General features: G+C 45.3%; 4 protein-coding genes across 4 annotated transcripts; 1 reads left to right on the top strand and 3 right to left on the bottom strand.

Moving 5' to 3' along the window:
• Window positions 1-216: 216 nt before the first annotated feature.
• slc39a4 (solute carrier family 39 member 4) lies at window positions 217-5,404 on the top strand. The gene is given in 13 exon segments (XM_003969355.3): window positions 217-388; window positions 1,681-1,804; window positions 1,807-1,991; window positions 2,538-2,748; window positions 2,821-2,963; window positions 3,087-3,264; window positions 3,351-3,523; window positions 3,701-3,886; window positions 3,968-4,063; window positions 4,208-4,256; window positions 4,333-4,485; window positions 4,568-4,755; window positions 4,831-5,404. Coding segments are annotated over 13 exon segments (1,860 nt in total). The 5' UTR covers window positions 217-343; the 3' UTR covers window positions 4,960-5,404.
• A 1,671-nt stretch (window positions 5,405-7,075) lies between these two features.
• recql4 (RecQ helicase-like 4) lies at window positions 7,076-15,657 on the bottom strand. The gene is made up of 28 exons (XM_029845436.1): window positions 15,264-15,657; window positions 15,018-15,051; window positions 14,835-14,944; window positions 14,604-14,749; window positions 14,291-14,415; window positions 13,052-13,952; window positions 12,889-12,971; window positions 12,709-12,808; window positions 12,431-12,608; window positions 12,079-12,189; window positions 11,808-11,966; window positions 11,625-11,717; window positions 11,412-11,548; window positions 11,257-11,340; window positions 10,963-11,151; window positions 10,616-10,798; window positions 10,334-10,532; window positions 10,058-10,251; window positions 9,839-9,922; window positions 9,585-9,722; window positions 9,407-9,514; window positions 9,183-9,345; window positions 8,968-9,097; window positions 8,728-8,894; window positions 8,479-8,656; window positions 8,248-8,401; window positions 8,050-8,158; window positions 7,076-7,282 (listed from the first exon to the last, which is right to left on the bottom strand). Exons 6-28 carry the CDS (start codon window positions 13,568-13,570, stop codon window positions 7,161-7,163), a joined length of 3,582 nt encoding a protein of 1,193 aa, XP_029701296.1. The 5' UTR covers window positions 13,571-13,952; window positions 14,291-14,415; window positions 14,604-14,749; window positions 14,835-14,944; window positions 15,018-15,051; window positions 15,264-15,657; the 3' UTR covers window positions 7,076-7,160.
• Window positions 15,658-16,469: 812 nt separating this feature from the next.
• cndp2 (carnosine dipeptidase 2) lies at window positions 16,470-22,034 on the bottom strand. Its single transcript, XM_029845408.1, is given in 13 exon segments — window positions 16,470-16,855; window positions 17,305-17,420; window positions 17,422-17,453; window positions 17,591-17,732; window positions 17,901-18,065; window positions 18,158-18,318; window positions 18,432-18,515; window positions 18,638-18,866; window positions 19,509-19,597; window positions 20,685-20,847; window positions 20,965-21,108; window positions 21,172-21,249; window positions 21,883-22,034. Coding segments are annotated over 12 exon segments (1,452 nt in total). The 5' UTR covers window positions 21,232-21,249; window positions 21,883-22,034; the 3' UTR covers window positions 16,470-16,788.
• A 1,148-nt stretch (window positions 22,035-23,182) lies between these two features.
• On the bottom strand, window positions 23,183-25,767 carry LOC105417206 (zona pellucida sperm-binding protein 4-like). Its single transcript, XM_029845407.1, has 9 exons — window positions 25,471-25,767; window positions 25,265-25,389; window positions 24,988-25,180; window positions 24,612-24,784; window positions 24,195-24,292; window positions 23,971-24,119; window positions 23,700-23,877; window positions 23,502-23,625; window positions 23,183-23,383 (listed from the first exon to the last, which is right to left on the bottom strand). The coding sequence occupies exons 1-9, from the start codon at window positions 25,646-25,648 to the stop codon at window positions 23,297-23,299; spliced, it is 1,305 nt and encodes a 434-aa protein (XP_029701267.1). The 5' UTR covers window positions 25,649-25,767; the 3' UTR covers window positions 23,183-23,296.
• Window positions 25,768-26,737: the final 970 nt, after the last annotated feature.

Genomic DNA, 26,737 nt, shown 5'->3' with positions numbered 1-26,737 from the left:
AGACACATGTTGGTCAGACAGACAGGTAGATCATAATTCACCCCTCAGCCAATCAGCGTGCAGAGCTCAGGTGCATTGACGGTAATTTAACCTGCGCGCCGAACTCTGGAGTTCAATGCTCGTGCAGAAGAACCCCGAGTGTCTCAGCCTCTCCACGACTTCACATTTCAGCGCTGCAGTATTCAGACATGCGGTGTTCGGCGCTGCTGCTCGTCACCTGTTGGGGTGTGTTGGTTTCCGTGTCGGCATCCCCCGCTGTGGAAGAGGCGTACCGGGCGGTGGTGGAGCTGGTGTCTCCGGGGCAGCAGCAACTGACGGCGGATTCCCTCCGCTCGCTCTTTAAATGCTGGAGAACCGTGTGCAGTGCGGAGAGGTGTCGTGTGAAAAGGTGAGTTTTATTAGGCTGACCTCGGCACAGGTGCTCGCCGGGGGCAGGTGAGGGAGAGGGCGAGGTCCAACACATTCCTGATAAAACCGAATATTCCATAAAATCCGCAAACTTTATCACAAAACGCGCTCAAATTCCACAAAACCATCAGGTCGAAATCAGCGACCCCAGCGCGCTCGTTATACTCTCAAGATGCCTTTTCTATTCTTTCTTTTAATGTTAAAATCCTGAGATAAATGAATAATTCATCTGATTGATAATGAGGGGAGGGGGTCTAAAAATCATTTCACCATTTAAAACATTTATTTATTTAGGCCTATATACATTTCGTTAATTTCCCGACATGCCGTCCTATTCAGGCCTTTTCTTTGACAACAGTTTGGGTCTTTTAGATATACAGTAATAACGGATGTAGGTATTTAGCTCGTGTTGTTATAGCAATTATTGTGGTTGCTGTTCATTTAAAGCCACTATTAATCAAAAACTACTCAGTGGATTAATGTGCTGCTCTGAATGAGGTGGTTATACATTCAATTAGTGCATCACTGCTGATATTCAGGTTCTGCATTAGTTACTTTTTTTTTTTTTAATTATTTTTGCTGGCGACCCACGATGTGTGATTATGATTTGCTACGTAAAGGTGCATTCCTACGTGATATAAAGGCATCAGTTCATCCTCTGCATCCAGAGGAACCAACCTGAACTAAATTACCTGCAAACCTGCACAATAATCGGCCTGTTTTTATCGTATTTCTAAAAACAAATGATATGAAGCAGCCAGTAAAAGAATTCGCTGGCCCGGCGTTTCTACACGCATTCATCGCACCATATAGAGTCGCCCATCAACCCTCAGCGTAGAAGAACCTGCCACCAGATCCAGACCCAGGTTTTAAACGCAGACATGAAATTCCAAACACATTCAACGTGACGAGAGCATTTATCGCAGCTCTTTGCTGCTCTGTGAAATAGTTGGCTCATCTGATTCTCCACTTTATGGGCGAGAGTCCCTGAACCTCCGCCATAACGAGCCGTTATCTGATGATCGAGGAGTGTGCTGCTCCGATAAGCCGCCGTTGCTGAACAACCACATTTTCCGCCAGCGATTGCCCCCAAAATCCTTAAAAAGACCTTTAATTTGGTGCAACCTGATATCGGACCCCGCCGAGCTTCAGGAGAGGAAGCCGTTTGTTTCAGAGGGTCAAGAACAGAATAATGAGGTTCTGCTGGTAAAATGGGGGAATTGTTGACTTCTTAACGTGGGTTCCTCAATGTTCTGCCGTCTTTGTGAACAGTGTGACCTCCTTGAGGCCGTTGACCAGCTGATCAGCGCCATCACAGATGCCAGAAGTAAAAACGGAGCGACAAATGTCACCGTCGGCGTGGCTCAGTTCCCCGTTTTTGCCGCTGGGTGCCTCCTGTACTCTCCGCACCCAACCTGGTCTGCACAGCAGCCAAGCAGGGCCAATGGGGAGACCGAACCAACGCCTTCATACACAAACTCACACACACGGAGGAGCAACCTGGACACCAGCACATGGACCTGAATGGACTCCTGGTGCTGATCCACGACCTCCACCACCACTATAAGCCTTTGACCACCGAGGTGAGTTTAGGTTGCAGGTCCAATCAGGAGAATGTGGGGAAAAATGGGGTTTTGTTGGTTTTTTGCTGGTTCTCTGGAGGCAGGAAATGATGGTGAATGCAGCACTAACAGGGAGTGACGATCGAGGTGAATGTTCTCAGTCATCCAGGTCGAAGAACTCGTCTCCTCAGCTTGGAGCGGGTCAACTGAAGACCTAAAGAATCCTCTGGGATGGAAAGTTGGCCTGTTTCAAGCTGGAGAGAAGAGTCAGACCTTCTGGAAGACTGTCATAAAATCCATCCAGTTATTGTTTTTTTACACTTCTCTTCTGGGCATTAATGCCAACATTGACAAACCATCACCTCATGGGCAGAAGCAACCAGAAAAGGGTGTAAAACCAACAACAGCAAGGAAACCAAAGATGTTAAAGTCTACTTTTGACCAGGATTTACTCACAAGAAGGATTAAAGGGCACGTTGGAAAGGAACTGAACTGAATGTCGTTTTAAAGAGGAGCTCAACTGAACCCTCATTCGTCCCTTGTCCTCGTCCTTGTCCTTGTCCCCAGGCTCCCCAGAGTTGTGTAACAGCAGGTGACATCATGGCTGAGGTCAACGCATCATCTCCAGAGCAGAAACAGGAAGCTGGTGCCGTCATGGGCCGTGCGCTGTTTCACGCCCTGCACGGCCGGTGCATCCTCAGCCGCGCGCTGCCCAACGAGAGCTTCTTCCTGGACTACATGATGAGTTTTCTGGGCCCGGAGAACTTCACAGCCATGGGTAAGCATCCTCAGGAAGAAGTGCGGCTTCTGGAAGAGCTTTTTCCTCAAACGTTGTGTTTGGGTTGCACAGATCTGCAGGTTCTGATGAAGAGCCTGAACCTGGGTAAAGAGACTGGACACGAGCACCAGGACGATGAGCACGTGGATCACGACCACAGAGGGCTGAGGCTGAGGAGCAGGACCAGGAATGAAAGGAACACCACCTGGGATCAGGTGTGCAAAAGAAAGATGGCAGATGATCATTCAGATGATCGCCATGACAGGAACCGCTCCCAAGTATCAGTTCCCAAACAAACGGGATGTATTAACGAGATGGCTTCACTTCCTGTTGTCCAGCTCTGCTTCTCGCCTGAAGAGTTGATCCTGATCCACGAGCTGGGGGCCAATGCCTCCTCAGACATGGGTCGGTCCGGCTTGGCCCGGCTCAGCCCCGCGCTCGTCCAGCAGGTCCTGAGCGGAGCGTGCGCCATCACCACAGACTCGCACGCGTCGGACGGGCTGAGCATGACTGAGAGTCAGTGTGTTTTTTGGTCCTTGATGACTTCCAACTTGTTTGTGTGAATGCATTTTAGCTGGTAACGACCTTCTCCTTCTCTTTAGGATACTTATATGCCACCCTTGCCAACGTGGTGATAACCCTGACGGCGCTGGTTGGAATCGTGATGCTCCTGTGTACCTCCTGCACCAGCGCCTTCCAGCTCGTCATCCAGTTCTGCGTCAGCCTGGCTGTGGGCTCCCTCACCGGGGATGCTTTATTGCACCTTCTGCCCATGGTGAGCAGCTTAACACACCCCAAAATCCTAAAGAGAACGCCCAAATGATGGTCCGGGTGGACTCAGGACCTATTCAGATGAGGAGTAACAGCGGGGTGGCTCGGTCTTGGCCTGGTCCCGCTGGCTCACAGGTCGGGTTTGGGGGTTCGTTCTGATTCTGAGCCTCCTGTGCTCCAGTTTCTAGGTCTGCATCTGCACTCGGATGACATCAGCGGCATAAATCACGCGCATGACGACCACGAGGAGGGACCTCCAGACTATATTTACAAGATGCTGGTGGTGGTTGGTGGGATCTACTGCTTCTATTTGATGGAGACGATCTTCTCCCTGATCTCCAACAGTCATGAGCACCATCACCATGAGGTGAGGAACACCCTGGTTCTCCTCCTGATACACTGTTGTCGTGACGATACACTGAATTCTCCTCCCCCTCTGGACCCATAGGAGGAATCAGAGCCGCATCACTGCGACCACGGCAAGGTGCTGGAGATGTATCAGCAGGAAAAGAAAAGAGAAGCGACACGATCGACGTCAGAACTGGTGAGAAAACCGACGCCAAACACAATGAATCAGTCCCGGTAAACGAGAACTGGGTCAGAATCTGTCGTTGATGCAAGAGAGAGTCTAAAACTAGAACCCGGGCGCCCCTGGAGTGCGTTTGCTCATCCTGGACCTGCGTTTCAGGTCAGCCGCGACGATGGCGAGGGGCCGCTGGAGAAAGAGCGCAGCAGACGTGAGTGTTTCCGAGGCAAAGCCGCGCTCGTCCTCCTCGTATCGAGCTACTGATCGCCTGATTTCCCCCCCCCCAGGACAGCGGATTCTGCCTTTCATGATAACTATCGGCGACGGGATCCACAACTTTGCGGACGGGTTGGCGATGGGCGCGGCGTTCTCTCTGTCATGGCGGTCCGGCCTGGCTACATCGGTGGCCGTCTTCTGCCACGAGCTCCCGCACGAACTGGGTAAGCTGCTCCTCCACAGCCGAAGAGCTTCTGCTCTGGTCACTTCTGCACTGAGTTCTTGGCCGATTCCCTCTGGCTCCAGGCGATTTCGCCATTCTGCTGCACAGCGGCGTGTCGGTGCGCAGAGCTCTGCTCCTGAACGTCGGCAGCGCCATGTTCTCCTTCATCGGCCTCTACATCGCCCTGGCCGTGGCCTCCGACCTGGCCACCAAACAGTGGATCGCTGCCGTCACCGCGGGCCTTTTCCTGTACGTGGGGCTGGCCGACATGGTGAGTGACGCCGCCACACGTCTGCCGCCGCTTCTCCGAAGGCCGTCTTTAACTTCCGCCTCCTTTTGGCTTTAGCTTCCCACCTTGGTCCACATCAGCCACAAGAGGCCCTGGCTGATGTTCCTCCTGCAGAACGCCGGCCTGCTGACGGGCTGGGGCATCCTGTTGCTGCTGGCACTTTTCGAAGAGAAAATCAGCTTTTAGACGCATCAGCTCGTCGGGCGCCTTCGTTTCTGACCGAGTTAATGTATGACTGAGTTTACACACGCTGTAAAAGACACGCGGGGACTGAGCGAAGAGGCCGGAGGAGAAATTGGTGATTGTTCCTGGCAATAAAAGTACTCAAGCAAGGCTTCAAAACACTTAAAATGCCTCTCAGATGACGTCCAAACTGCCAATCCAAGCCGCTCCATATGTAAGATTAAACGTCCAAATAAGGTTTAAGGTGGAGAATCGGTCACTCGACTAAACTAACCGGTTGTTTGTTGACTAAATCAAGCGTCCGGTGCCCCGATATCTGTTACCCTACATCGAAATAATAAGTTGTAGTTAAATACAGTCTCATGAAATCCTTGGTGTTCCTATGTTTTAGGAGGTAAACCCCCCCCCCCCCCCCCCCCCCCCCCCCCCCCCCCCCCCCCCCCCCCCCCCCCCCCCCCCCCCCCCCCCCCCCCGCACGCACACACACACACACACACGTCCCAGCACACTTCATGGCTCTTATTTTGAAGGAAACTCTGCACTTTGTAATTTAAGTACTTTGCTGTACTAATTAATGTAAGAAATTGTGTGACTGTATGTTTATGTAATATAATATGCTTGTTTATTTCTTTATTTTGTCCTGAAAAAATAAACATTTTGCAATCTCTCCCATCCCAGCGGCTCCTTCTTCCCACGTCGTCGTCTTCCAGGGGCCCTTTATAGCCAGAACATTGGAGAACTAATAACTTTAATAAGAGACATTTACATGACATTAACATCTAATGAATTAGATCAGGACTCAAATGTTGACAACATCCCATCAGCACTTTATTAAACTTTGTATATGAAGGTTTTGTGAAATGAGCATTTATCACCAGGGTTCCAAAGTTTACCAGCTGTTTTTACTTCAGTTCATTTGAACTTGGGGTCATAAAACCTCCCGATTAGGGTTCAGAGTTCCTGTGAAGTCCCCAGACCCACCGGTGTCTGTGACAGGCTCGATTTTAATAAAGCTGAATTGAATTTAACGGGCAGCTCATCACACATCAGAGGCAGGCGTCAGTCCTGAACACGCAGTTTAATAGTGTAAATAAAGACTGTCCAATAAAAGGCTCAGATTGGGCCCTGATCCCTTAAGCCAGAGCAGTAAAACAAATGCAGATTACAGGATGAAGCTGCTGACAGCTGCAGGAGGATTTCCCTTAAGTCAGCTCTCCAATTAAAGCAATCTATACTGCTGCGCCTCCGCGTTCCTCAAGGTTTTACAGGCCACGGGAGTCACGTAAATTGACTTAATAAAACATGTCATCGTCTAAACGTGGACCTTTGAGCCTCTGACACTTTACAGGGAGGTTAGATTATACTGGCAGGTTTAGATTTATAACTTTAGATTAAATATCAGAATCAAGGAAGCAGCGAAAGACTTCACTCCTGCAGGGCGAAAGCAGACGGTTGCATTGTTGTGGATGATCATGTGACCGGAGCTGATAACACTGAAGCAGATCCAAGTTTCGGGACATTTATTGGATCCACAAATAATTCTGTTGACTCTGCATGATTGACGGTTGTTGATTTTCCATGAAGTTATCCTGAAAGGTGCCCTCTTTGTGTGACATCACCTGGATGTAACACCAGCACATTTACACAGGACGGTACAGACGTGCACTCAGATCCTGGTTAGACATCATTTAAAGGGGCCAGAATTTGCCAACTTTTACGAACTATTCCGGCTGTTACACGACGGCCAAAGTCCACAGTTGGAATCAAAACTGGATCTGCTGCAAGTTTGTTCCAGCTGATTACTGTAAGAAAGCTGCTTTAATGTTTAACGTTTCTCCCATTTAATGATTCACCTTAACTCAAGAAGCAACACTTAAGATGGAATTTGCACGATTGGAGTCAAACGAGCTATTTTTCTATTCTTATCACATGGCCTTAATTTGTTATGGGTTCAAATTGCCACCGTGGAACCACTTTAAAGGGAAATTCCACTTTGTTTCACATCTTTCTGGGTCAGGAACGTTGCTTCCTCCTGTCCAGCCACACTTCACCTGCACCACATCCCCTAAAGAGGTCACACCAGGCCAGAGCTAGAAAAATAGATTTTATTCAATGATTCAACAAATTATGCAGCCGTTGTAAAAAAAAAAAAGGTAGTAAATGAAGTAAAACGAAGGAAGGAGCAGGAGCAGAAGGTAGTGGGGTCACTTGAAGCCGACGATCTCCCGCGTGGCCAGTCTGATGAGCTGGTTGAAGTCAAACTGGATGTACTTCCTCCAGTAGCGTCTGTCCTTCGCGTAAATTTGAGCGGGATAACAGGGACTTCCTGAAACAGAATTCGGAATTCTTGAACTCACGCTGTTCTACATTCAAACTTACTGGTAGAGACGCATAAAACCTGTGTTTGTCAACAACAATGAGACGCTGCAGATGTCATTTAGGAATCATTCATCCAGATTGCTGGATGCTGTGGCCTAATGACCATCCAGCTGTTGGATGATAAGATCATTAATTGCCTTTTTACACCTACAATGAAACATTATGAATACGTTTATCCAAAAGTAGGTTAATGTAAAAAAAAAAGTAGGTTAAGTAGGTTAAGTAGGTTTCTCAAGGAATATGTAGTGATAACACTTGCTAGGAATTGTTTAATAGAGTTCAGAGCAATAACAAGACACTAAAATGTTCCGATCATCTCTGCACAATGACGGCTCAGGCATCAGGAAGAAGAATCTCTGTTTGTCTGGTTGGGAATGACTAAAAATAGACCACACGCCACAAATCTGGGCGAAGTTAAAGAGAGACTGGTGGAATGATGAAAGTGATGGATAATCATCAACTGCAACAAAACCCTTGAAAATGTGGATTTTTCAATAATGAAGCATAGAAAAATGCCTTAAATTTTAAAGTTGTTTTTTTAAAAAAAAAAAAAAAAGGTTATTCTGTCATTAAGTTTATCGCTGAGAAATGCTTCACTGGTCCTACAACGCCCCCTACAGGCGCTACTGCAGCATTACAGGTGTTTGTGTTTTCGAGAAAACTTTACATTATTTCTAGGACTTTCAAAATCTATATTTGGTTTATACGCCTCACCGATTCCATGCAGGATTCTGGCAACAGCTCTGCCAGAAAATTTCTCATCACTTCTGCTGGCAAGAAAACCTCTGATGTCGGCTCTGATCTGATCCTCCCAGTCCAAGATCTGAAAACCAGCCGGAACAGAGGAGAGCGCGTTTGTACCCACACCACTGGGGGGGGGGGGGAATTTGGGATGCGTTTCCCAGGTTGTACCTTGTATTTGTCAAACCCCTCACAGTCCTCTGGAGCAGGGACGCCGCTTCGTTCACACCTTTTGTCAAAGTATTCAGACAGAAGACTTTTCAGCCGGAGGCTGCGACCGTCGTCCAACTCGTCCTTGCAGCACGAGACAGTCTGGAAGGCAACGCTGCGATACAGACAATAATCATCGAGGCATTCAGACATGTCGATGCACATCATGGTGTTCATCCTGAGACCTGGTACCTTTTGAATGCCTTGAAACAGGCGGTCAGCTGGTACAGCCGAGTCTTCTCCTGCTTCTGCACCCGATTATGGAGGAACTGACAAACTCTGTCCAGCTCCTCGTCGCTCAGGTCGCCGTAGGAACGGAAGTAGAAGGACAGCGAGGAGAATTCCACGAGGACGCCGCTACGTCCGCCGCCTGACACAGAAACGTCGGTGGCTGTTAAAGAGGAAGGGCGCGGCGTTTTGCCCCGTTACTCGGACCCGCACCTTTCCCAGTGCTCCACTGCAGCTGCCTGAGACCCCTCTTCACCAGAGGAAGCTGCCAGCCCATAGTGTCCGCAACCTCCACCACGTCAAACTCCAGCTGGTCGCACGTCTCCACCCGCTCCCCAGCTAGCCGCCGTCTGGCCAGCACCACGGCAACCGGGGGGCAACTGTGTGGGCAGTAAGTGGACGATTATTAAGTAAAGACGATGGAAGTGCATCGGTCTAAAGGAGGCTTCGTACATTTTGGTGACTTTCTGGAGCTGTCTGGGCCCGTCGTAGCAGCTGATCTTACAGACAGACAGTGTTGGGTGCAGAAGCTCCACGAAGCGCTGGGGGTGCAGCTCCAGGTAGCAGAGCAGCGTCTCCACACCTGGAGCGGAGCCAGAATTTCCTGGGTTCTACCTTCATTCTCGCCGGTGAAAAGGCAGCGTTTGATTGGTGACTGGCGCTTTTACCTTCCTCCGTCATGTCCAAAGCCTCCACCGTTGCTTGGATGGGGATGGCTCGTTCGTGAGTGTGACACGCTCGCCGACTGGGCCAGTCGCCGCCCTCGTCTTCCCGAGCCCCCGAGCGATGGTCTTCCTCTTTGTCCCCCGCAGCAGGAGAGGCTGGGGTCTGCTGCAAACACGCACGTTCAAGCATCGCAGCAGTTTCTCATTGATCGCTGCTTGCTAATTACCTGTGAGGGGGAAGGGGCGGGACTGACGTGCTCTTGGGTTCTGGGGGTCGTGCTGCGCCCCTGGTCACACACGTCCAGCAGTTCCAGCATTTCTGAGTCCTCGATTTCCTTCACACACACACAGATGTTGGTGGAAGGTCCGAGTTCTTAGAATCGGGTGAAGACACGAAGGATGTACCTGTACGAGCTCCTGGTGTTTCTGCTGGATCTGCTTACATTTACATGGTGGGAAAACCTTCTGAACCAGCTTCTTTACTGTGTAATAGTCCACCGTGTCTGCATAGATATGACGACGGAGCTCGTGGAGGTCCCCGCCCTACCAGCCCAGCCCAACACACACACAACAGTTCACTGGGTAACTGAACCGCTCGTCCATCCATCACAAGAGCGGAGGCTAAATAAACCACATCAGTCACATTCATACAGCCTCACCTCAGGGTCCAAAAACAAATGACAATGTGCCGGTTCTCCATCTCTTCCCGCTCTCCCAATCTCCTGCACGTAACTCTCAAAGCTCTAAACACAGGACCAGTGAGTTAATTTATCAGTGTTTTGCCTCCAGAGCGACAGCGATGATGAAAAGATGCTGCGCTCTGTCCTCGGTGGCAGAGACGACGCCTCAGGAGCTTCGGGACCAGCGTTTGTTCCCACCTTGGGCATGTTGTAGTGGATGATCCCGCGGACGTCGGATTTATCGAGGCCCATCCCGAAGGCAACGGTGGCCACCACGATTCGGAGCTCCCCGCACATGAAGTTGTTCTGCACACGCCGGCGCTCTGCTGCCGACAAGCCCGCATGGTAGGACTCAGCCTGCCACTTCAGAGGTTTGCGGATCTTCTTCCTTGCTAAATGAAATAACCAGAGACATGGAGGACATTTAATTTGACCTGTGTTAACCACATGCTTTTATTAAGAGTCTTTTCTTACCCAACTCTTTTTTCTTCCGACCCACTGGGTTGTTTTGGTCCTGACCGCCTTTGATTTGCTTGTTCTCTTTCACCAACACGCCCTGCAGGCAGGTCCGCAACAGGGCCGCTACGCGAACCGTCTCCTCTCTTCTGGTGCAGTACACGATGACGGAGTCCAGGCAGTCGAACCGTTCGCCTTTCAGCAGCGACACCAACGCCTGCGAGGACGAGGCCGGAAGAGACAAACAACTGCTGTGAAAAACACACGCGCGCGCGTCGCTCTCAGCGAAACCCTTCGCACCTGGTCTTTCTCCCGGTCCATGGACACGGACAGATGCAGGTTTGGAGGCACTGCGGCTGATCGGACCGCAATGCCGTCTTGGTTCCTGATGTCCAGATGGCGTGCGATGTCCAGAGCCGTGGATAGTGTAGCTGTGGCTGTGAGTCCCAGAAAACACTGCACTCCCAATCGTTCTCTTAATACCTACAATTCAATTCAACTTTATTCATAGTGTCAGTTAGTCAACATTGTCTGTGTGCTTTACAGAAACCCAGTTTGCCCCTTGAACATGCACTAGTGGCAGTAAAAAGTGTCCTTGAGCAGGACTGGGCCCCGGACCTCCCCCACACACCCACTAATTAACTTACCTTACATAATCTTAGATAGCAGGGTCTGAAGTTGTGAGACCACTCTGAAACACAATGAGCTTCGTCTATGCACGCAAAGGCCACAGGGGGGAGCTCTTGAGCAGAGGGCAGGCACCCAGAGCCTGAGCCGCCTCCACCAACAAGAGCTTCTGGAGAGAGGAGCAACACACACACCTGCCCTGATTTCACCTGGAGAAGAAGAGGAAAGTATACTGCAGTATAACGTAGAAACGAGATATGTCTGATGATGGCGTTTGAGCTCCTCGCGGCGGAGACTCCGAGAGCGTCCGTTACCTTTTCTACAGCAGCTTCTCTCTGTTTCATCGTCATGTTGGAGTGGATACAAGCTGCCTTCAGATTGGCTGGCAGACCAGACAGCTAAACAAGCACAGACGAGAATTTTCACTGCACATTTCCGTACCCACGCCTGTTTAAGAGAAGGTCGTTACCTGGTCATCCATTAGCGACACAAGAGGCGATATGACTAAAGTGATGGAGTCGGATCGTTTAGCATACAGGTAGGCTGGGAGCTGATAGCACAAGGATTTGCCCATCCCTGTGGACAGAACCACCAGTGTGGAAAGCCCTGAAGAAAGAAGGGAACCAAAGAAAAGAAGTGATGCGGAGATTAGTTGGTCACTGTGTGTTCGTACTTTTCGTACCTGACAGGATCCTCATGATGGCTTCCTCTTGTCCAGGTCTAAAAGACTGATAGCCAAGTTCTCTCAGGGCGGCATGCACGTCGGCTGGGGTTCCTAAACACAGCGTTCCGTGACTAATGAATCATTACTTACTCTTTACTCTTTCTTCGTTTGAGCTTTCTTGTCTTAGAAAGAAGCGTTTACCCCGAACGTTCCCGGCATCGTCGAGATCATAAAGCGGCTCGACTGGCGGAGGCGGAGCCGGACGCTCGTAGTCAGGACGCATCACGTTTAACAAAACCTCATCTGCAGGATTAAGGCCACCGTTTTTCTCGTGTTCCTCAGCAATACCAGGAGACGCTGCTGGGACAAAACAAATCCATCAATTCACATTCACATTAAAAGCAAGATCGATGTTTTCGTCAATTCTTGAATTGTTGCAGAAAATAGTGCTCTTGGGGAACTTCAAACACACCCAAGGGCCCAGATCGCAGTGTTCCCGTTGCCCTGGCAACCTCCTCAAGGGTGGGAAGTTCAAATGGTTCCTCGACAGCTGGGGGGTCTTCAGGAGCAGAGGGGGGAGGTGCTGCGAAACGTCGGCAGAATTACTGGAGGTTTAACTAATCTAGCGAGTAGTGATATTTGCCTTCACTGGGACAGTGAATCCATCCATGTTACTAACTGACCATCAATCCTGGGTTGAGATCATCATCAGACATTAAAATATGCTGAGGTACAACGTTGAGGCTTCGCTCATAAATGATTCATTGCATTCAGTTAGAATCCGGCACCAGCGTAACATAGGGGAGCACCGGCGTGGTCTTTACCTCGTCCCTTGCAGTCGATGGCCCAGTGTCCCGTCTCTCCACACTTGTAGCAGGTGTCCCCCTGCCGGCTGAAGCCCCCTCTGAAGCCCCCTCTGAATCCACCCCTCCTTCCTCTGCCAAAGTATCCAGCACCTCCTCCGAAGCGCTCCCCTTTCAGCTGGAACTTCTGCATGTATAACTGAGGAAAAGCACGAGATGCGATGACCGACCGTGCGTGCGTACGTGCGTGCGTACGTGCGTGCGTCCAGGGATCGCGCTGACGCTCACATCTCACTCACCTGCTTACGGAGGCCGACGCCTCGCAGCGCGTAACCTTTCACGTGAGATTTCTTCTTCAGGTTTATCTTCACAAAGTTACCCTCTGGACCGTTTGGGTTTCTGTGCAGAATGTAGGCTTTTCAAAATAAGCACGTGCACACGCACGTGCACACACACGTGCAGGGACCGTGGAGTCTTACCTTGCTCTGACGGGCAGAGACAGACGCGTTCTTCTGGTTTTATATTCCTCCTCTAGTTCTCCTAACAAGTTCTCCTTCGGATCCTTGACAGGACAAAGGTGTTTTTTTACCGCTTTGTTACAATGATACACAACCTCGTGCACGACAGGGACACAAACTTTACCTCCTTTGGCAGCTTGGTGTCTTTCTCTTCTTCTGTCTCTCCATCTTTCTTCTTGACTCTCCTCTTCTTTCCTCCTGCCTGATCTGGACTCGGGTTTCCATCAGAGCTCTCCTTCTTGGCGTTCCGGCGCCTCTTTTTTACCCCGCCCTCCTCCGACACCTCTCCACCCATGGTTTCTCCCTCTCTTTGCCTTTTCTTTCCTTTCTTCTTTGTGTAATCACCATTTTTTTTCAGTTTATTCTTATCCTCTGTGTTTGCCAAAGGGATCAGTGATGTTTCGGGAGATTCCTGCTGCCCATCGGTCACGTTTTCTTGCATTAGTTGTTGAGACTGTTTGGGTCTACGTTTGTGGACATCTTCATCAGGAGCGTGGCCCTTCAGGGCTTCACCTCCTTCCGAATGTCCTGCATCTCTTAATCCATCTTTCTCTTTATTCCCAGCTATTCTGTCCACCTCTTCTTCCCTCATGCCTGGAGGTTTCTCCTGGTTTCCTGCTCCAGGCTTCACCTCAGTCTCCATCTCTCCAAACACTTGACACCTCTCTAACCACTTTGTGTCTATTAGACTCAGTCTGCCAACAGGGGATGGTCTTGCTGCAATGCCTCTCACTCCTCTGAAAACCTGTTGATCTTCTTTAAAAGCAGAATCTCTTTTTGCAATTCCCACATTAGCTGGAGAGGCTAAAGATGATGATGGGACAGAAGCTCCAGCTGGAGAAGGATTTAGACCAGAGACATTCACATTGTCTGTGCCCACGGTCTTCTTAAAGCTGCTTTTACTATTATCACAGTTTGTATGAAAAGAGTCATCAAAGGACTCCGAGACAGGATCAAAGGGTTTATACTGATCTCCAGACGCCAATGGCTGATCTGTTCCAGGCGCTAGCGAAGCTGCTGCATTTCTGTAAAACGGGCAGATTTAGAAGAACACCCCCCACACATACAGATTTTGTGCAAAAAGACATTTAAATGTCAATGTGGCCGTGACAGCTGCACAAGAGGAAACAGAATTGTGATGGGATTATTTTAAACAGTCATGGGCAGCATTTACAATTAGTCCACTAAAATACTCCATTTTAATTATTGATTAAAGTGTGTTCATTATGACAGCATAAATGATGATGTATTGTTTAGCTTCTCCTTGTTTTGCATAATTGTTACTTGTAATTTAAGAGACAAATGATTAAAAAAAATAGGAGGAAAAATGAGGTTTTAAATTTAAATTCTTCATGTTTCTTACTGTGGTGAGAGTGGGTCGATTGTAGTGGCAGCAGTCCCTTGAGAGGCTTGTCCATGTTCCACTTTCAAAGAGTTTAGAGGCACACGACCAGGATGAAATGGCTTTTTATGTGAAAGGGGTCGATCCTGCATCAACACCAGAAATCCACAATTGTGTGAAATGAAGAATTCTTAACAAAATAAAAATGACAAACTCCACATACAGAGGAGCCAGTAGACCATGAGTGAAGAGAGACGTTTTTTTCATGTGTTTCATTCTCATACAGCAAGTCAAGTTAGTGTGTACGAGTGTATTTTATTATAATGCATTATACCTTAGTGAGTAAAGCCAGATTGCTTTTAAGCTTCAGCCCAAAGTATTGTGCAGAGGCCTTGAGACTATCTCTCTCCTGGGATGTCAACCTGGGAGGTGGTGTGGGCTGTGCACTTCGGTTCAGATGGGCACCCAAGATTCTGGTTCCTGCACAGATCGACAGGCAGTAATCTGGTCTTCGCCCCCCCCCCCAAAAAAAATCAGCCAAACCAAGAGATCAATTTTTAAGTACCTTGAGGGCTGTGGTGGCCTCGGGTGCGTCTCCAGACTGGTCCCTACCGACTGTGTCCTTACAGCTGTTCTCTTTAGCTTGTTTTAGCCTTCGATATTCTTTGTACAAGCCTGACAAAAAGACCCAATCTTTCAGTCCAGGTATTTTGCTTGTTATACACATATTATAGAATAATGTCCTCACCCTTGGTCTCCTCTGGAGCTTGATCAATGTCCTCCTGGAAATTTAAAAGCAGATATGAATAATGGTAACAAACTGGGGAAGCACCAAAGCTGCATTATTTGGACAAACATGTCAAAACATCTAAGGAGTGTCATCTAACATCTAAAGGAGAAAATAGACATGCATAATATACACACAAAATATATATCCAGTATGTGATAACTTAAAGCAATAAGCTATCTTTTTAAAGCTTTATCGTAAACGTACCTTGGTTGGCTTCTTTCGGTGCTCTTTGACAAACTCCTGCTCCCAGTTTTTTAGTAAAACCTTTGCCTCGTTGTAGCGATCCATGTTGAGGTCGAAGGGTCGAACGTCCAAAAATGTCGATGTTGTTAATGCATATGAATCTCTTTCGGGTTACTTTATAAAGACATCGGCACTGCTATACGCTTTCACGGAATTGTGTAATAAAAACATTTACAGAATTGGAATCAATTTGTTTTCAGATCTAGTACCTGTTACAATTGATAGAGATGTATATATTTTTAAAAAAAAAAAGGGGGGGGGGGGGTATGTGGACACTACAATATAACTACAATCTTAAAGACTAGCATCTCCCCAGTCAGATGTTTACAACTTTTCCCGCGCCGGAAGATGACAACTGGTCACTTCCGGTGTTGCACTGAAATCTGTCGTATCTTTATCTGCTTCGTTCTCAAAAGTTATTGCAATATAAACTATTGGGTCTGAAATACTGAGATGACGATCTCGCTTTTTAATATTACGCTGTCACGTACAATATTAAACGTAAATAGGATGTACAATATTAAATGTAAATAAGAATAGAAATTCTGCCTCCCCCATTATTTACATCCTGCAACAGTGAGGAGCCACACCAGGATCAGGCTGCTGCATCCAAAATCTGGAAGAGTACCATGAAAGGGCTTTCCTTCCATCCTCACAAGGACTCCTGACATACTGCACCCTAAATAAAGTATATAAAACCCAGTTCATAGTGTGCAATACACTGAATTAATATCCTACATATTAATACTCAACAGACTAAGTTCTATAACCAATATCAACATCAAATATTCACATTTTATGGATATTGTGCAATCTACTCTATATGCTGCATAATTGAACTTTTCTCATTTGCATTGTTATTAAGTGTAATACAGTATCCAGCCCTTGTCAATTAGAATTTTCCCATAAGAGGGACTAATAAAATACTTATTTTTTCAATCAAGTAAAGGCTAAAAAGCTCCATCCCTTTTTTCAATTGAAAACAAAAAACTTAAAATGTTTTCGTTCATAACAGAACATGTAGTTTGATTATATTAGTAACCACCCTACTTTTAATATCCAGTAATTACAAGTAAACCTGTTTGGTTCCATCTGTATTTGAGAACTGCAGAATATAAAATAATTGCTTCTGTTATTTGATTACAGTATTCATAAATGAGTCACACATTTTTACTAAAAGATGGATTTAATACAGAGGTCTGCAGTAGGAAAGATTTTAAACAACACCAGATTACTTACTTACAATATGCTGTCTAGAGGTGAATGTATGTAAGAACAAAATGAAATTCTATTAAACCCAGTAAAGAGGTTCACAAATCATGAGTAAAATGTATAATAAACCAATAAAACATGATATCAAAGGGAAGTGCTTTTATTGTCAGGGACAGTGTGTGTGTGATAGTTATAGTTATAACTGAAGTTGACCAGAGGTTAATTCACAAAGCTATGACTGTGAGGATGGAAGCTTTCAGAACGTGGCATCCTTTCATTCCAGCAAGGAAACCTCGTGGAAGTATGCACCTACCATCTTGATCCCCTGGATGTAGTTGGTCCTGAAAACAAGGAAGATGAGGCAGCGGAGTAAAAATAAAATAAAAATAAAATAAAAAATATCAGCATATGTGGTGGTCCAATTTACGACTGAGTCACAGAAGATTAAAGTATTGCAGCATACGGCTCAAAGAAATCAAATCGCTCATTTATTAAACATAAAATTCAAAACCCTGGAATAAAAACTACATTATTTTCTTTAATGATATTTCCCTTGCTGGGTCACGGGGACGCCTGGGTGAAAGCAGGATACAGCCCCTGGGTTAGTCGGCCGCTCACCGCAGGACCATATCTGAGCATTTTGGGCTTCGGTACCTTGCTCACGAGTACCTCAGCGGTGTTCTGATGGTGTCCTGGCACCTTCTCCTGCTACTAGCACACATAGGACCTTTTGTCCTTCCCAACCCAGACCCCTTACAGACTAAACTAAATGCAGCGAGACTCAAAGTACCTGTTGATCTTTTCATTCTGGGAGTGCGCTCCATCGTCAGACGATCCCATCGGAAGCAGCATGACGTTGCGTCCTGTGGCCTCCTGGAAGGTCAGGGTGACTGGAATGCTGCCACCCCTCACGTGTCAGATCCGGTTCCACACCAAAAACTGTGGAACACAACAAGGACAAGGAGACGCTGTGATGAACAAGCAAAAGAGGTTAAAATAATACATCAGTTCATGAAAATGCTGAGACAACCTTTCTGTGTCAGTGTTAACGCTACGCAACGTCACCGTCCCTGTACCTGTTTTCATGGCTTTTCGACCAGCTATGTAGTGTGGGTGGTTGAAGTCAGAGACCCAGGCCTTGGCTCCATGGCCCATGCTCACTTTCATTTTGTTTGGGCTCCCCAGCTCTGCAAACTTCTTTTGCAAATACTCCGTCACCTTTAAAGAAGGAAACAGACAGAGAGAGATACTTAAAAAAATATTCCAGTCCAGACAAGTTCAACTCATTAGCATCAAGAGCAAACTTGTAAAATCTGTGTTGGGATCAGAAACGGAGCACTAGCAGTCATCAGTGTTACATGAAAATGCTGTCATTTTAACGCCAACCTGTTTCTCCACGACTTTTGGATCCATGTCGGGCACCAGGCGGATGGAGAACTTGCCGATGACCTTACGGGGGATGACGGTCTTTGCCCCTGCTTCAGAGAACGCTCCTTCAATTCCATGAAGCGACAGAGACGGGTACCTCCACCTGTGCATTAAGATTTGCTCCTGCATGAATTTTATTGGGGAAAGAAAAAGACAAGTTATAAGAGAAAAAGGAAGTGTTTGTGTAGTACAATCAGTGGAGATGAGTTGCTTGCCTTGGTGCCGTGCAGCAGCTGTTTAACACCAACATCTTGGCAGTATTCTTCCAGGTCAAACTCAATCTTCTCGTACAGCTTCTGCTCCTCGTCCGTCAGAGGGGCCACACTGTCGCACATCCCAGGAATCATAATCTTTCCCCTTTTGTCGACCAAGGAGCCTGAAGGAGGCACAAAAGAAGTCATGTAAAGGTGTATAAAGGTCCAAATATTTTGTTTAATGAAAGTGTTTATTAGTTTTTTGTGATGTAAATCAATTATTAGAATCACTTACCCATAAGTGTAATTAAGTCTGTCATGGCTTCATGTACAGATCCACCAAACACCCCCGAATGAAGGTCTTTGCATCCACACTCACCTTTAAATATGGAAAAAAGAAAAGTTTATCATGGGGTCTCAAACATCAACTCACAACCTTTTGAGACTATAGAAAAAACTGCACTCAAAATTTGGTGGCCCAGAATATCAGTTTCCATTCACAGGACGTTCTAAACCATTTAATTTTCACCTCCATGAAGAAGTAGCAGATCCCTCGAAGACCGTAGGTGATGCACGGTTTGGTCTTTCCCAGCCAGTAGTTGTCAGAGATGCAGACATAGTCCACGTCTTTCAAAAAGGTGTCTTTTTGGGAGAACACCAGTTCATCCAGACCTTCTGAACCAGACTCTTCCATCCCCTCAAAACAGAACTTAATGTTGATGGGAAGCTCCTGTGTAATAAATAAGAGATGAGTGATCAATTAATGAGTCTCACAGTAAAAAATAAATATTTGCTTTCAAACAGCAATGTTAGTTTTTATCATGGTACCCAAGAAATATATTAAGAGATACAAGCAATAGAAGATAACCGATTTGATCAAAAGACTTTTGAACAACTCTTGATAGTATAAATTATTAATCAAATGCTAAATTAAGTCTGTCACTTTAGACAGCGTCTATTTTAATGTTAAATAAAACATGAGTCAATAGATTCTGTGCTGATGGAGTTAGATCAGCTGTCTTGTAAAAGCTGTTGAGCGCCACCTGGTGGTCAGTGAGGTTCTATACAACCTTGGGGTTGAGGTGAAAACCTTCAATACTGCACTGGTTTACTGAATGTTGTCGGTGGTGGTAATTCGCATTATTAATGCAAAGGTTAAAAGCTAATGTTTAGAGCTAAGGAAGCCTTAGAAATGGTTGGATTTAAGCACTTATCAACTATGAAGTTCTCAAATAATAAAAACTGAAAGTGAAACTTTCGGAATGTTCTAAATTCAATGTTATCGTAAAATCTATACATCCTCCAAATAGCAAAGATCCGACTTATCATCGCAGAAGTAACGTGGGAGGAACGCTGAAGTAAAAATCTTTACCTTTCCAATCTTCTGGTAGGCCTCAATGCAGTTGAACCAGGCTAAAACGGGACCCTTATCATCAGTAGACCCTCTTCCATAGAGCTTTCCTGCAACACAAATGTGTTTAATCCATCTGTTACCCAGAGTGCAGAAGTAGCATTTTTTCCCTCTGATGAATTTACAGTGCCTGCCTACACACATAAATGTCAGCTAGAGAGCAAAACGTGAAGTAAGCAAGAAGACAGCTGAGTAGACAGGAAAGAGATGCAAAGGAGGATGTTTTAAAAGTATATCAGGTGACTATCAGCAGACACAAGATTGTTCCATACTTGGAAGAGTTGGTGAAGGGAAAAAAGAATGAAAAGAAATGTAATAAAAATTCAATGTGAATTTAAATGGAGGTCAAAAACAATCATTAACACAGAAAAACATGATTGCTGACAGCAGATGAGATTAATCATTATTACAGGTCAAGTCAATCGAGTTTAACTGATAAAACCACACCTTTAGAGTTTGAACTAGAGTCCTAAAATAGATGGCATTCGTCAGCGTTGAGGGAAACACTGATATTGAACTAATTCAATCAAAAAGGCAACATTCACCCGTGTTTGGAACCTTATTTAAAAAGGTGCCTGTGCCAGTTACTCTTATTAAAAACAACAAAAGCTACACAAATTGACATGTCCTGTGTGAAGATAACAGAATTAAGGGCTTTAAAGGCATGAGGTAACTGAAGTGGACTTTGTAAATGTAGAACAAACTGTGATGTAATCACAAGTGTAAAAATGACAAAAGCTCAAGGAGTTTTTATATGATAAAAACACTCTTCGCGTTAGAGGATTATTTCAGGAGTGTTACATGTTCATACAGACATTTTAAAAAATGCCTTCAATAGGAACAACAGTTAATGGTTTCATTTGTAAACTTGTGTCCATCTTCCTGCCCTCAAAGCAAGTCTGTTAGATCTGTTCTTAAATTGCTATGTATTTGCAACATAAATCACACCTGACTGTGACAGAAACCCTGAAGTAACCTTTTAAATGTGGCTCTTTTTGCAAAGTGAAACAAGTGAAACAAAGGGAAACGGCGTTCTTCTGCTGACTCACGAAGGAAGCGAATCACTTTCTTTTTAAATAGATCAACATACTGTCTGCTTACTTTCAAATCAAACAGAAGGCAGAGTTTTTGTCTCACCATCTTTCTCCACCAATTTAAAAGGTTCCGTATCCCACCCATCCTCAATATTTGCAGGCTGGACATCAAGATGCCCATATATACACACGGTCTTCTTCCCGGGGTCTGACCCCAAATGGCCCAAGATAATTGGTGGCAAAGGGATCTCCTCTCCAGAGGGGAGCTGCAAGCATACGCAGAAACAAATTACACATTTACCTTTATTAGGTTAAAATAAAAAGTACTTCTTAGATACTTTTTTTAAAAAAACTTTTCCAACATGAACATCAGTGCGTTTTACCTTCTGATTGCCTATATCCACCATCTCAACTGTTCCCCCCAGTCTCTCAATGTCCTTGGCTGCCATTTCCATCATTTTCTTAATTTCACCACGCTTTTCAGGCCATGCAGACACACTCTGGACTTGCACCCATTCTGCCAGGCGCTAAACCCAAATAAAGATGTTACTCGATGCAGTAGTGTAGAATAACTAAAATTAAGAGCTTACCTGCACATAGAGATCCTGATGTTCATCCACATACTTGAAGAGACCTTCCAGATGAGCCATCTTTGACAGTGACAGGAGCTGAGGGTTCAACAAGACTGGAATGAGAATGCGTCACTATCTGTCCTATAAAACTACTAAAACCGCACCCTCTTCAAAACCTGCTGACCATGTCTGCATCTAAATCTGCCTTCAACCGCTCATGCAAACAGATTTTGTGATAACAGGAAGTTAAGCTGGGTCCGCAGTTATAACGGAATACAATGCTAATTCTTGCAAAAAACAAGTCTAAACCTGAAGCATAAGGCTGTGTCAAATGCATATCTAATAGGCTGACTGAAATATTACATCATATGAGGTGAGTTTGAGTGAAATCTGACCTTAAGAACATCAATTTCTCAAGATAAATTGAAAAGGAAAGCTGTCCCGAACATGCCTGAGCGAAACCTGATATGAAATGTAAATGTGCCAACGTGTCTTTGTAAGGTTTAATTTTCCTGCGAGGAAAAATATCGTTGCACTTTTTTTTCCCCCCAAAAAAACAAAAAACCCTGCAGGTTTATGAAACTCAGAATCTTAATTTACCAACAGCGACTCCGTCACTCTGAGGAACTAAACCCCGGTTAGCTAACTTTAGCACTTTTCTGCTTTGCTTCGCCCTAAAGTGAGCACTTAACCTTTAAAATAATTCAAATCTCCACTGAAAGTACTCACCTGGTTTATTTTTGCACAGCCGATGTCCACATGTGACTATTTTAACCAGACGACGCGTCCTTTGGTCACAAATGACGTAAGCACGCCATGACTCGGGTTTTGGTACGACTCGCTTCTTCAAGCGCAAAGAATTGTGGGAACGTTTTTCCTCATAAAACCATATAGATACACACTTTATCTATACACGTATTTATCTATACACGTACAGGCGCTTTCCAAAAAATATTAATATCATGGAAGAGTTTAATTTCATTAAAAAAATTAAACTTTCATGATAGTTTCAGGACATACAATTCAAACGATTTCAAGGGTTTATTTTTACACAATTTGGGCTCTCAGCTTATAAAAACTCACAATATCAGGAATTCCAAAAAATTGATGGGGGAATACAAGAGTAGCATAGGCACAAGTGGTGCCATTTGCAGTCTAAACACCAAGATCAAATAGCTAAATCGGGTAACTAAAAACATCCGACACAGGAGATCTTGGGAGGACAAGAACTTAAGACATTGTGATGGGTAATAAGCTTTATTTGATTAACATGTGCTCAAGGTTCCATTCCAAGTCAGCCTGGTGTTCACTTTTCCTAAGCTGTAGTGAATTTTTACATTAGCTCAATAAAAAAAGGGTATATTTTGAGGATGTATATGCAAAAAAAAAGTACAGTAATCAAAATGGCCCCAATAAATCTGATATTAAGTGATCATATTAATATCAAATACTTATCACTGACAGTCCAAAAGTGTTCTCATTTCAGAAGGTGAAGCCAACAAGTACTGCTGAAGTTTTGGTGGCTGTGCCACCCTCTGATCTCCCAATCTGTCAGTAGCACTTCAGCATCCAGGTTGCCAGTTAACGTCACGCTGCAGCGACAATTGTTTTGGGTCACAAATATTACAAAAAGCTCATTCCCAACTCTGTCAAGTCAAAACAAGGATCTCCATAGATTACTTTGAAAGATGAGGAAAGAATTCATTTAAATTTGGCCAACTTAATACAGGCATGGCTCACATGCACAAAGACTGAAGTGTACAACTCTCTTGCAATGGTAGCAGTTTGCTGACATCTGATGACCTCTAGTCTGGGGAGGGGGCATACCACCATTTCCAATGGGATTGCAGTAACAGTTTTGGCCAAAACTGTACATATGGTCCCTTTGAGGAGACCTAATCTTGATTACCAGTGTTTCTGCATGATTAAGATCTTAATTCCAGTAGTCAACAGGTCATTGATACTGGGGTTAAAACTTGTAATTTCCCATTTGTAGAAGCCTTTAAACACAAACTCAAAAAAACCCTAATTTCTTCATTAAAATAATCTTTATTTTCTCCAAATCAGCTACAAACTGTCCCCTATTAAACCTTAAAGAGTAGTTAAGTGAGATGAGGTGGGTACAGGAGGTGGCGAGAAGGCTTTAGGAAGTGACCTTCATATCAAAGCACCCTCCATCACAATGCTTTTCTCTTGGTATACAAACTTCTGTAGAACACATGAAGATTATCTGCAACGAAAAACGAACTCCATTGACTCAACCCTTCAAGAGCAGACACGTTTTAGTTTTAATCTAAAGAATCTTTATTTAATCCATGTAGAACCATCATGTGCTCCCGAATACTCACTTCCTCCTTTAGGTAGAGATTTGTCCTTTGCTCCATAAACTGGAAGGCCACGATAGCGACTCGCCTTTGGTGGCGTTGTACCGTCATATGGATGTAAACGTATGGATCGTATGGGTTGGTGCACCTTAGGGAGATGCAGAGACTGATGTCAATAGACCAAGAGGCATCCAAATTCCAAGTATGGAGATTCATGCTGACCCTTTATAAATGAAGACCAGAGCATTCCTGGCAGAGCGAGGATAAGCTATACAGTAGTTCACAATGAGTACCGCCTCTGGATACGGAGAAAGCAAGTTGAGTTCAAGGTACACTTTTGTTCCGAGTAGTCGTTCCAAGGGCAAACTGTTGGTGGGCAAGTAGGAAGTATAGGTTTCATCTGTTTGGGGGGACAGGGAAGCACTACATTAATATTTAACAGAGCTAAGCCCTTTCAAAAATACATTTTGGGAAGAATTCACAAATTCCCAACCTGTAGCAATCCTCAACTCAACAGCATAGACGCCATTAGAGAAGATTACTGATGGAATGGGGGAGGAGTCCATTCTGACTCTAAATTCAGCAGTGGTCATTGCCACTGAAACACCACCGAGTTTACTGTAACGACATTCAACCAGGAACCTACAACAGAAGATGGTTTGACCAGTTTTTCCCCACCGAACAGTCGTCACAGGGTAGGTCTACACACCTCCTCACCTGAGTGGATGACTCCTGGTAATGATGCCATACTTGAGGTTCAGGGCAGAAACAGCTGTCTGAACTTGAGCCAGATAGACTTTTATATCACCAACATCCTAGAGGAAGAAAAGGAGAATCACATATCAGTGTTTGCACACCCAGATGGTAGCTGGACAGCCCACAAATGTTTTTATTCCCCTCCAGAAGCTCTTTTCAAACTGAGGGCAAATGTCTAAAGGACATAATGTTGTGCGGCTCCATATTTGGCCACGTACAAAATAATGTTCATAAACGTTAACCATTGGGAGGTATTCTGGGTGCATCGTTTTATCCAATTGCAAAGACGTTTCCCCCAGTTCTTAATCCATATTTAGACCAGTTTAAACTGATTATGCACAACATAATGGATGAAAAACAAATGTTGACCAAACTTACATAAGTACGAGTTCCACAGCTTGTAACTTTGAACTTGAAGATGGCAACAGTCGCATTTACAAAGATTGGCCGACATTCGGGAAGCCCAGGAACAAAAAGTTTGGTGGTGTCCACTGGGATGGATGCACTGTTGCGTTCAATGCTGAAAACAAAGTAGTGATCTTGCGTGCACTCTAAAGCAAAGTGAGGAGGGGGGGGGGGGGGGGGGGGGGGGTAAAAACCAAAGAATATACCAGCAAATCAAATGAACCGGTTGCTTTATTGCATCCGACACTCTCAGGTCCACCAAATAAACAGATGAGATCTTTACTTTGATGTAAAGCTGGCATACATTTGTTGTGATACCAGACAACCAAGTGAACACGGTCACACTTACCATTAAGGTTTGGTATGGGCAGGGCGCCTGCAGGAGGTGGGGCTGCAGGTGCTCCGGCTGGATCTCTTGGGCATTTTCCCTGATTGCCACCAGTTCGTGGACTCAGTTGTATTTCTTCTTCACAAATTGCAGTAGCAATTTTGTGCTGGCCAAACTTATTAATGTACAGAAACTGCAGGCTGTAGGTGCTAGCCTGCAATGAGTCCATTATTTGGGAGAGGACATGAGTGATCCATAAGGGTAAGAGCAAAATTAACCACAACAATTCCATACTCACATTACATGTTGCTAAGTGCTTCACATGACACCCGGTGAGAGGGACAATTAATACGTTCTCTGGAATGTTCAATTCATAACCACAAGACGCGGGAGCGTCGACAACAGGCAGCAGTTCCTTTGGTCCTAGAGGAGACCACAAGATACACGACTGTACATGTGCCCAGAGGATATTTAATGGCCTGGGGATAGTTGACAAATGCATACCCAAAACTTTAACCTCACTCAAGGGACACATCAGGAAAGTAACCTGGACCATAATTAGTACAGACCACAACATCCAAATCAGAAGTCTGACTCGATTTGCCTGACCACTTCTGAGGGAACCCGTCGGAGAGCCACCTTCCATCTCATCTGTGACGCTTAGGGTGATCGGAATCCGCATCAATTATCTGCAGTCCATTTGAACCGAGGAATCAAGGAGACTGTAGCATGGCCTTCCACTTCCGAGAAGGCATCTTCCGAGTTGAAAAAATCTACCCTCCTCATATCAGAATTGAGGTCATCTGCAAGAGGGAAGCGACAATCAAAGCTTGAGCCATTACTTTCAAAAATGCCCACAAATATACAGAGTTTGTTTAGAGCTTAATGTGATCGACAACAAAATACAAGAAGCTTGTGTTTACACTAAAATGAGCACGAAAGCAGAGATGATGCTGGGAATACAAGCATCCTGGCAGTAACACTTAGTCTTCATTTTCTCCAACGTTCAGATTCACCAGTGGGAGTAGGAAGTCCCTCACAAGCGCGTTACCCCTGGCAGTTTAATGTATTGTGGGTCCGTCCACTCTCCCGTTTCATAAAAGGAACGCAACTTATTGTCATCGATTGGCTCCCAGCCTCGGACTGAAACTAGCAGCAGGCTCTCCGTCAAGACCGTCAGAAGAAAGTTAACCCTGAACCCAGCCATGGATCCAAAGGACAGCACTCCACCTGCTGCTTCTGTTAGCAGTGTGGCCTAGGTGGCAGCAGCACTAATAATGGTGAAAGCTAATGAACTGCACCTGTGCACCTGGTGGCCTGACCTCCTGACCTCCAGCCAACCGAATCTGCTTCTGTTGACAGGCGATTATGCAAATAATAAAATGTAGTTTGTAGTTCTGAAGAACTTTATCAGTGAAGGATGAGTTTGGACCTTTTGGTGAGCAATCTTAAGTTTTATTTTAACAGCCGATCTAACGTTCTCAAAAAGAACCTCGCGTCAGATTCAATTATTTCCAATTCCATTATTTCCTTGATTTGAATACAGTATATAATCTACTGTATATTCATACATATTTATAAAAGCTAGAATGTTTTTTATTGAGCTTCACAAAGTATAATTGCACTTTGGTGCAAAGTTTTCCATGGACACGACCTGGAAAGTTGAAAATGTGTATTGATTTAGCCGAATAAGCAGAACTATGACGTTTATTTCTTACATTAAATACATTTTTATGTGTTCATGTGTTCATGGCTGTGCAGGAACTTGTTT

Source organism: Takifugu rubripes, chromosome 12 (assembly GCF_901000725.2).
Source record: "Takifugu rubripes chromosome 12, fTakRub1.2, whole genome shotgun sequence".
NCBI classification, from domain to species: Eukaryota; Metazoa; Chordata; class Actinopteri; order Tetraodontiformes; family Tetraodontidae; genus Takifugu; species Takifugu rubripes.
The sequence above is the reverse complement of the archived record's forward strand: the minus strand, read 5'-3'. Positions and strand labels throughout refer to the sequence as shown.